The sequence below is a fragment of the Oryctolagus cuniculus genome, chromosome 6 (genome assembly GCF_051225735.1).
Source record: "Oryctolagus cuniculus isolate XC-2025 breed Fujian yellow rabbit chromosome 6, ASM5122573v1, whole genome shotgun sequence".
NCBI classification, from domain to species: Eukaryota; Metazoa; Chordata; class Mammalia; order Lagomorpha; family Leporidae; genus Oryctolagus; species Oryctolagus cuniculus.
The window spans coordinates 36,950,195-36,960,311 of record NC_142872.1 but is presented as its reverse complement, the minus strand read 5'-3'; the positions used below and the strand labels follow the sequence as shown (position 1 = coordinate 36,960,311).

At 39.9% G+C, this 10,117-nt stretch overlaps 1 protein-coding gene across 3 annotated transcripts; it reads left to right on the top strand.

The window, feature by feature from the left end:
• On the top strand, positions 1-6,143 carry LOC108176572 (ovomucoid). Of its 3 annotated transcripts, none has more exons than XM_089334932.1 (5): positions 1-158; positions 621-694; positions 1,841-1,875; positions 2,802-2,920; positions 5,934-6,143. In XM_089334932.1, the coding sequence occupies exons 1-5, from the start codon at positions 124-126 to the stop codon at positions 5,953-5,955; spliced, it is 285 nt and encodes a 94-aa protein (XP_089191058.1). In that variant the 5' UTR covers positions 1-123; the 3' UTR covers positions 5,956-6,143. The 3 variants fall into 3 exon arrangements, with proteins under 3 accessions (XP_089191058.1, XP_017197099.2, XP_089191057.1); XM_017341610.4 differs by having other exon boundaries at positions 5,783-6,143; XM_089334931.1 differs by having other exon boundaries at positions 42-158; positions 607-694; positions 5,783-6,143.
• The last annotated feature ends 3,974 nt before the right edge of the window (positions 6,144-10,117 follow it).

Genomic DNA, 10,117 nt, shown 5'->3' with positions numbered 1-10,117 from the left:
ACCCTGGACCATCTGTCCTATCTACATCTAGCTCCTCACTCACAGATCAATAAAAGAGACTTAGCTACAGGGTCGTGGATGGTTCAGGAAGAACAGTGAACAGGATAACTACAGTCTCCTGAGATGTTGGCCTCATCTCTCTTCCCTCTATGTGTGAGGTAAGCCAAGTGGGGATCCTTGGGCTGTGGAATTGCTACAAGTCCTGCTATAGATTGGTGCTAAATAGAAATAATTGGTCCTACTTGTTTCCTGAGGAATACATACTTCTGAATGATCATGTTTACTTTAATGGGATCAGGTTGTTTATGGACTTAGCCAAGAATTAGAGTAGTAATAAGCTCCTCACTTTTTCCTGGGTGTTGGTCCTAGTCTTTCTATCATGTCTTCAGGGAGGCATTTTGTTGACATTATGTTATGTTTATTGAATTATAAGGTTGGGGGGAGGAGAGAGGAAACAGGTCAGTGGTGTTAACTGGGAATTTAGAGTGTTGGAGAAAGTTTTTTTCCAAGCAAGAAACTTTCTAAAATCGGGCCCTGTATCCCATTTGCCTGTTAATTGGAAATGAACAATGTTGTTTCTGTGCCGTTGTATCAAACATTCTGAAGAATTTCTTCCACAGACTCAATCAAATGCCTTTATTTTCATTATGGATCAAAGCCATTTTTGTCATCTCGGCCTTGGCTCCTTATTCAGGTGAGTAAAGTTTACAGTTCTAGGTGGAACACATAGATACCCTTAAAACATGTATCCTTGAAAAGCAGGTAAATTTCTAATGTAATTTAGGCATGGAATGATTGTTTTTTCTATTTCTTTAAATTGGCAAAATGGAACAGAATGTGTTCTAAATTCCTATTAAAGATTTCATCAATGGATTGTCTTACTTTCCACATTACAGAAATGAGGGCACAGTGATGGTGTAGAATGAGCAGTTGAATTTCCCTCTTTGTCCATTGCTACACTGAATGACTTTGATTACATATTAATTGTTGTTATTTTGGGGAGATTAGTTTCTATGTTTGTTAAATACAAAAATGCAAGCAAGGAAAGAATCCCTAATAAAATACCTTGAAAATCTGATTTTAAGTTACTTTTACTTACCAACTGTAAATCTTTGCAATCAAGGCCTTATGTAAGGAAGTAACTCATTCATACTTCTGGCAACAAATTATCTTGCTTAAATGTCAAAGAAGTGCATGATTTAAGTATAAAAGAGATAGTATTGAGTACAGCCCTGAAATCAGAAGTTGTTTCATGTTTAAGTAATTTCTTGTTGGCTTTTATCTTCTACCACAATGAGGTGTCTCTTCTATAAAACTTTTAAAAATGGATTTCAAGTATTGGCTGCTACACTTGCAATCCATCTCCTTGCTGATATGCCTGGAAAAGTTCTTGGGCCCCTGTTCCGATGTGGAAAACCCAGAAGAAGCTCCTGGGTCCTGGCTTTGGACCCACCCAGTTTTGGGATTTAGGAGGTGACAGACATTTGAAGAGAGAACCAGTGCATGGAAGATCTCTGTTTCTCATTCCCTCTTTCCCTATCTCTACTCTGCCTTTCAAAAAATAAGGAAATCTTAAAATAAAATAAAATAAAATAAAATAAAGGGGCATCTTCAAGCAGGTTATTAGATGCTATTAAAATAATAAATAACACTGTTTTCACAGAGTTAGATTCATTTGGATTCTTTAAGATTTGGATATATTTGAGAATTCATACTTTTATTATTGGCATAAAATTTTCACATCCTTAGTGACAATTCCTTGAATACGTCTCTTAAATAAATTCCTGCTGCCAATGTATGTGCAGATTTCTTATCTCTTAAAACTATTCTTCGGTTGCAGAAGCTTCCATAAAACCAGATCGTGTGCAGAATTGGGTAAGTTGCTATAGGTTCATTTGGAATTTAAAAATATAAATTTTAAACTTTTTAAATTTTTAAAATCATAGCAAAATCAACCACACAAGTGGATTCATAAGAAAGATAAATACTTCAACAAGTAAAAATATTTATGTATTATTTTTTCACCAGGATCAAGCAACACAGTGAATACAAAATCACTTAGCCCTATGCACACAAGGAAGTGATGTGTTTATGCTATCCAAACTTCTAATCATTTCCATTGTTTGCTATTGTATATAACACTGAAAATATAAAAATATATGTAGAATAGAATGGTGCATCCTAACAAAACAAAAGGAAATAAAGTACCATTCCAATTCTCAATTTTTAGGAGGATAAACTGTAATGATTTTCATATGTTCACATGGTAGAGTATTACATAGAGGTGAAAATAAATGAATTATTGCCCCAAATGTCAATTTATAAGTTCACGAGAATATGTAAAAAAGCATATAATTTAAAAATACATTTAGCATAGTTTTCTTTGTATAAATTGCCAAGATATCCCAAACTACACAAAATGCTGACATGTAATATGTGTGTATATTGATATATAGTGAAATTATAAATTGAGTCGAAGGATCACAAGCTGAGCATTCAGCTTGGTGATTTCCTCTAATGAGGTGGAAGGGGAAGGTCATGGGTAGAGGGGCAGTGTTGACAACATTATGAAAACACACTGATGCAGCGTGGGACCTGCTGATCAGTAGAAAGTTTTTATAAAAATATTGATAATGCTTTTCTTATTTATTGGTTTATGGGAACAAATTTCTTTGTCTTTAAATTTAAATGGAGATTATGTTTATTCATTTTAGTTGTGTGGTATTTCATATTAAGATTTAAGAAAAATGATTCAAATATTTCTTTTCTAATAAACTTTGTGCTGTTTCTCTGTTTTACAGATAGACTGCAATACATTTTCCACGAGTTTTCCAACTATTTGCACAAAAGAGTATCTTCCTATCTGTGGTACTAATGGCCGCACTTATTGCAATAAATGCATTTTCTGCTCTGCATTGAAGTAAGAACGCAAGTGTAAATATTTGCTCTTCCAAAATAGTGAAATATTATAGGAAAATTCATATTCCTGATAACCTAAGCTTAATGTATACTGAAAACAGCCACAATATTTGGGTTAAAATCAAAGTTACACACTACTATATTTCCTTAAAATTATTTCTTTTTTTAATATTTGTATTTATTTTTAAAAGATTTATTTATTTTACTTGAAAGGCAGAGAGAGAGAGAAAGAGAGAAGAGATCAATCTTCCATTCGCTGGTTTACTCCCCAGATGATTGTGTTGTTCAGTGATGGGCCACTTGAGCCATCTTCTGCTGCTGCCCTTCCAGATGCATTAGCAGTGAGCTGGGTTGAAAGTGGAGCACCCAGGATACAAACCAGCACTCTGATATGGGATCCAGCATGGCAGGCAGTGGCTTAACTGCTGTACCACAAATCCAGCTTAAAATTCTTATTTCTTTTTTAAAGATTTATTTATCTATTTGAAAGTCAGAGTTACAGAGAGAAAGAGAGTACTTCCATCTACTGGTTCACTCCCCAGACGGCTACAGTGGCTAGGTCTGGGCCAAGCCAAAGCCAGGAACATCATCTGGGTCTCTGATGTGGATGGCAGAGGCCCAAACACTTGGACCATCCTCTGCTGCTTTCCCAAGGCCATTAGCAGGAAGCTTAATTGGAACTGGCACAGCTAGGGCATGAAACTGTGCCCATATGGAATAGGAGATGGCTTTACCAGCTGTACCATGATACCAGCCCCTTAAAATTCTTCTTTCTTTCCTTTTTATTTTTTAAAGATTTTTTTATTTGGAAGACAGAGCTACAGAGAGCAGGAGAGCAAGAAATCTCACATCTGATGCTTCATTCTCCCAAAAAGCCGTAACAGCTGGGGTGGGCCAGGCCAAAGCCAGGAGCTTCATCTGGGTCTCCCATGTAGATGGCAGGACCCCAAGTACTTGGGCCATCTTCTGCTGCTTTCCTAGGCACATTATCAAAGAGCTGGAATGGAAGTGTAGCAGCCAGGACCCGAACTGGTGCCCATATGGGATGCTGGCATCTTATGCGACGACAATATCTGGTTTGCTACAATGCTGGCCTCAAAATTCTTATTTCTAACAGTGTATTTGGGACAGGTGCTTGGTGCAGCAGTTTAGATGCCACTTGAGACACCTGCATCCCATAACAGAGTGCCTGGGTCTGAGTCCCAGCTCTGCTTCTGCTTCCAGATTCCTGCCAGTGCACACAACGAGAGGCAGCAAATGGTGGTTCAAGTACTGAAGTCTTTGCCACTCATGTGGGACATTCTCATTTTGACCTGTCCCAGCTCAGGCTGTTGCAAGCATTTGTCTCTCTGTTTTTTTGGTGTTTTTTTTTTTTTGTTTGTTTTGTTTTTTTTTTTTTTGACAGGCAGAGTTAGAGAGTGAGAGAGGGAGAGACAGAGAGAAAGGTCTTCCTTCCGTTGGTTCACCCTCCAAATGGCCATATGGCCAGCACGCTGCACTGATCCGAAGCCAGGAGCCAGGTGCTTCCTCCTGCTCTCCCATGCGGGTGCAGGGCCCAAGCACTTGGGCCATCTTCCACTGCCTTCCCAGGCCACAGCAGAGAGCTGGACTGGAAGAGGAGAAACCAGGACAGAATCCGGCGCCCCAACTGGGACCAGAACCCAGGATGCCAGCGCCGCAGGCAAAGGATTAGCCTAGTGAGCCACGGCATCGGCCTTTTTTTTGTTTTGTTTTGTTTTTTTTAAGATTTATTGATTTGAAGTCAGAGTTACACAGAGAGAGGAGAGGCAGAGAGAGAGAGAGGTCTTCCATCTGGTGGTTCACTCCCCAATTGGCTGCAATTGCTGGAGCTGCACCCATCTGAAGCCAGGAACCAGGAATCTCTTCCAGGTCTCCCACGCAGGTGCAGAGGCCCAAGGACTTGGACCATCTTCCACTGCTATCTCAGGCCATAGCAGAGAGCTGGATCAGAAGGAGAGCAGCCGGCACTAGAACCGGCACCCATATGGGATTGCAGCGCTTCAGGCCAGGGTGTTAACCTGCTGTGCCACAGCGCCAGCCCCTCTGCCTTTCAAATAAAAATGAAAATAAATAAATAAAAATTTAAAAGTACTATTTGAATTATCAATATAATCATACTGATGTTCCACAATGCATAAACCAATTAGTTAACTGAATTCAATTAACTGTAACTACTAGTGGCAGCTTGGTAGCCAGTGTGATGTATTTCCATAACCATGACGCTGGGTGCCGTAAGAATCAGCCTTGCAAAATCCAGCTATAATGAGCATAAATGAGCAAGAACCAGACTGCACTGTTCTCTGCATTCTGAAATCCCATACAATGGGCCCCTTCCTGTTAGCAGGAACTCGTGATTGTAAGCTCCTGGAACTGATGGCGTGAAGACTTCCTCAGAGTGCAGGACAGCTCCGTCCGCGCTCCCTTCCCTTCGTCCTTCACCCGGAAGTAGTTTGTGGTCAGACGCTTAGCCGACCTTCTCTACCTTACTACCCACTTTTTTTACTCAGGTGTTCCCTTTTATAAAGTACTTGCCCATTTACTACCTAAAATTGTCTGTCTCTTGGAGGACCTGTGGTAAAAACCCCTAATTAATCTTCTTCCTTAGGCCTGGTCTGATATTGAGGTACAGTTAAGCACACAGGAAGGCTCATGTGCCTCACAGTAGAGAAAGGATGTGGGGTGGAGGAGAGGGTGGCACCCGGCCGCTGTGGAAGTGGAGTGCAGCTTCTCCCTCGTGTCCTGAGTTCAGACACTTCTCATTTAGAAGCACTGTGTGCATCACCCAGGCCATTTACTGTGTTCTTTTATTTATCTATTTTTTTCTTTCTGATTCTTTCTACAGAAAAAGTGGTGGCAAATTTAGTGTTGCTCATTACGGTAGATGCTGACGTTTAGATGGAACTGCAAATCCCTATGGTTTTTATTTTGATACTATTTTCTGGCGGATTTTATAGATTAAATAGAGTTTTAAAATCAGGGTCTTCCATTTGTAGAAGACTAGGTGAACCCTCCTGAGTGACACAAGATGGAATTCTGGACGATCTGTTCTTCCCAGCTCAAGATTCCACAATTCAGCCATGTTTATTCTCTGTGCTCAATAATTCAACGCTGAAAAATTAATATCCTAATTTTATGTTTGATATTATAAAGTGTAATTTAAATTTCTCAATATTTTGCTCAATAAAATGTTAAATGGTGTTATTGCGTTTATTAAGATGTCTTTTTTAATTCGAATGCTAAATAAGACTCTGGGATCTAGGACATGTCTATAATTGAATGAATTAAAGACCATATAGAAATATAATGTAAAGTTTATTGGGAAATTTTATGTTATTTACATATACATATGTATTTATTGGGGAAAATGTATCACTTCTTTTTGTTTCTTGATGACAAATCAGTTGAATGGCTGATGTGTGGTCCTGGAATGATAAGCAGAAATGATTTCATTGACATAGGACGTGATTGGGTTCAAATCAGATCTTTCTCCATCTTCCAGCCACAAGAAGCACACTTTTGCTGTATTTCCAAAAGCTAATTTAAAATTTTAATATAAAAAGTATTTTATTTTCATTAGAGAGAGAGAGAGAGAAACTGATTCACTCCCCAAAAGCCTATAACAGCCAGGGCTGGTCCAGGCTGTAGCCAAGAGCCCAGAACTCAGTCAAGATCTTCCGTTTAGGTGGCAGGAACCCGAATGCTTGAATCATCATCTGTTTGCACTCATGGTGCATATTAGTAGGAAGCTGGATCAGAAGCAGTGGAGTTAGGCCTCAAACAAGGCACTCCAAGATGGCACCATTGTATTGGATATGCAGTGATGGGAAACTGACTGAGAGTTTTTTTAAGATTATTTAAAATATGGGTGAAGGCCGGTGCCGCGGCTCACTAGGCTAATCCTCCACCTTGCGGTGCCGGCACACCAGGTTCTAGTCCCGGTTGGGGCGCCGGATTCTTTCCTGGTTGCCCCTCTTCCAGGCCAGCTCTCTGCTGTGGCCTGGGAGTGCAGTGGAGGATGGCCCAAGTGCTTGGGCCCTGCACCCCATGGGAGACCAGGAGAAGCACCTGGCTCCTGCCTTTGGATCAGCGTGGTGCGCCGGCCACAGCGCACCAGCTGTGGCAGCCATTGGAGGGTGAACCAACGGCAAAAGGAAGACCTTTCTCTCTGTCTCTCTCTCTCACTGTCCACTCTGCCTGTCAAAAAATAAAAATAAAAAATAAATAAAATATGGGTGAAATACTGAAACTCTTTTCATAAAAGACAATATCCTGTAATGTTGTGGTCTTGTGTATACTGAATCTGACTGGAAACTTTTGAGCTTCCTGCATTTGGATATTTATTTCTTTCCTCTGATTGGGGAAGCTTTCAACAATTATTGCTCCATACATTAATCTGAATTCACCATTTTTTTCTCTGATGTACTTTTTTTATTTTGGGATCCAACTCAAGAAACCACAAATTTAAACTTTTAATTGGTTGGTTTTTTTTCTTTTCCTTGATTGTAGAAATGTAATATTTATGTTTGTATATGCACATAAAATAATAAATATACATATACACAATATTAAAACATACTCACATACACATAGTCCAGAACTGAGTCTTTTTTGATTATTTATGGTTGGATCTTTTTGAATTCTAGTTCTTTTATCTACTTTTAAATAATAACTTAGTGAGTAGAATTTCTAATAATGGGATCCTGTGTATCATTTATTTTTCTCTATGGCTCTTCCTTCTTTTTCTTTCTGTTTAAGAACCTGTCACCAACTCTCAGGTAATGAATGTATTCACTATTTTTTCTAGAAAATTATTCATTTTAGTTTAATACTTAGGTGTGCAGTTTACCTCAAATTATATTTTGGTTTTTATTCTAGTAGGTGTCAATAGTTTTTTAGCTAGTAGATGTCAGTATTTTAAAGTATTATTTTTCTGTAGATATGTAATTTTCTCAGAATTGTTGTTAGGGTGATTGGCCCCACATTTTTTCTCCATCAAAAGAAGGGATTCAAGGCTGTGATGTAGATAAAGTCAATAGATAAACAAGATTTATTTACATGCAAAGCGAAAGTACACATGCAGGAATGCGTCCAGACAAGCTCAAGGAAGGACTGCATTCAGTAAGATTCAGGGCTCCCCCTTTATATGAGCTGAAGGCACGGGGTGGTGTCAGGGATGGGGATGCACTGAGTACGCAGACAGCAGAACTCTGTGTGGGGTTTCAGTGCTGTCCATTTCCCTGCCTTTTTCTGAAAATCCTAGAAATGGTAAGGCATCAGGTGCATGATGGGGCTGTGACTCTTGACCGTGGTCATCTTATATAATGATAAAATGAAATAAAGGTCCTCGTAGGGATGCAGTCTGCAACCATATGGAATATCTTTACCTGGCACGGATTCTAAGCAGCAAAACTTCAGGCGTTGTAGATTTCCACCAGACAGACCCGAGGAGGTTTGTTGGCACAGAGGAGGAGGAGGCTTGGGCAGTGCAGGGAAGGAGGTTGTGGGTGGTGCAGCAGGCAGTGCAGGCAGATTTGCAGTGGGCGGAGCTGCAAAGCAGTGCTGGCAGACCTCCGCTCCTCCTTGCTAGCTGCTGCTTTGCCTGCATCAGTACCATTCATTGAAAAAACAATCCTCTCCAATAAAACTGACTGTGTATATGTGGGCTTATTCTTGGTCTATTTCTATTTTTATCGCCATTACTGTATTTTTTGATTATGAAGACTTCCATGAATTTCACATCCAGTAATATAAGGTACTAAGAAGATCTTAACATTTTACTCTTCTCATTTAGCTCACCACTTACGTCTTCATTCTGCAGAGTTACATAGGCAAATGTTTTTACCCCCCTGTAAAAGTCATACATACCCAGTTGGTGAGGGACATTTTAATAAGCCTTATCTGTTTAGAAATCTCCCCAAAAGAAGTGGTAACCTATCTCTACACTCATGTGGTCCCTGAAAGTGATATTATTGTTTGTCTATTTATTGCTCACCTGCTTGCATAAGAATGGGTTTGGATTTCACCCTCAACCTCCAGATACACTGTTGTACTCAGGCCTGTCCCCACCCAACTCAACTCCCTCATTGGAACATGTCACCGAGTAACTCCATCCTCTTCTGTGAGAAGACACCTTAGAAAATCTTGGACTACTTTGAAAGGATAGTAAATGTATTTATTTAGAATTCTATTTCAATAATATGCGGTGTCCAGAAAACATAACCGTATTCAGTAAGCTGGAGGAGAACCTGGTCCATATCACAACTGCTGTTTCACAAGCCTGAACTAGACCCTGACGGCCGTCCGTGTTACCCTGTGGGATTCTTTGCCCAGTACAGGGGAAGTTGCCTTGGACAGTTGGAGAATATTCTTGTCCCCATCAACTCGTTCTGTCCTGCTTTATTTTGACATCTCTTTCATATTTTTCTTTTTTTAAGATTTACTTATTTATTTCAAATGTGGAGTTACAGAGAGGGGGAGGCAGAGGCTGAGAGAAAGAAGTCTTCCATCTGCTGGTTCACTCCTCAAATGGCCACAGTGGCCAGGGCTGGGCCAGACTGAAGCCTGGAGACAAGAACTTCTTCTGGGTCTCCAACGTGGGTGTAAAGTCCCAAGGACTTGGGGCATCTTCTGCTACTTTTCCAGGTAGATTAGCAGGGAGCTGGATCAGAAGTGGAGCAGCCGAGACATGAACTGGTGCCCTTATGGGATGCCAGCGTCACAGGCAGCGACTTAATCCACTACGTCAAGCGCTGACCTCAGCCTCTTTCATCTTGAAGACATTGTCTTCTCTACCTCTGGAGCAGATTACATTTTCTTTGTGAAGCTATATTAGATACCCACACACCTAACATTCTTTTCACTGATTTGTCTCAAAACCATGTGGCCTGTTGTGTGACGTGGTTGTTTATCCTGCTTGTGATCTCTGTGAATGAATGGAAACAATGAACGGCCAATGTGTAGACCATAAGAACATTACAATACCTTCACAATAGCTTCAAATCCAGACTTCAATTCCATTTTGCTTCAACTAATTTATTTAGATTGGCATGGAACAGTGCTAGAACCAAAGGTTCTTTCCTACATTTTAACTTTATTTACCACACACAAAAAAAGGGCAGGTTAGATTATGGTGATTTGTATCTCTAATATTTATGACAAATCTATGAGATAGAAATTA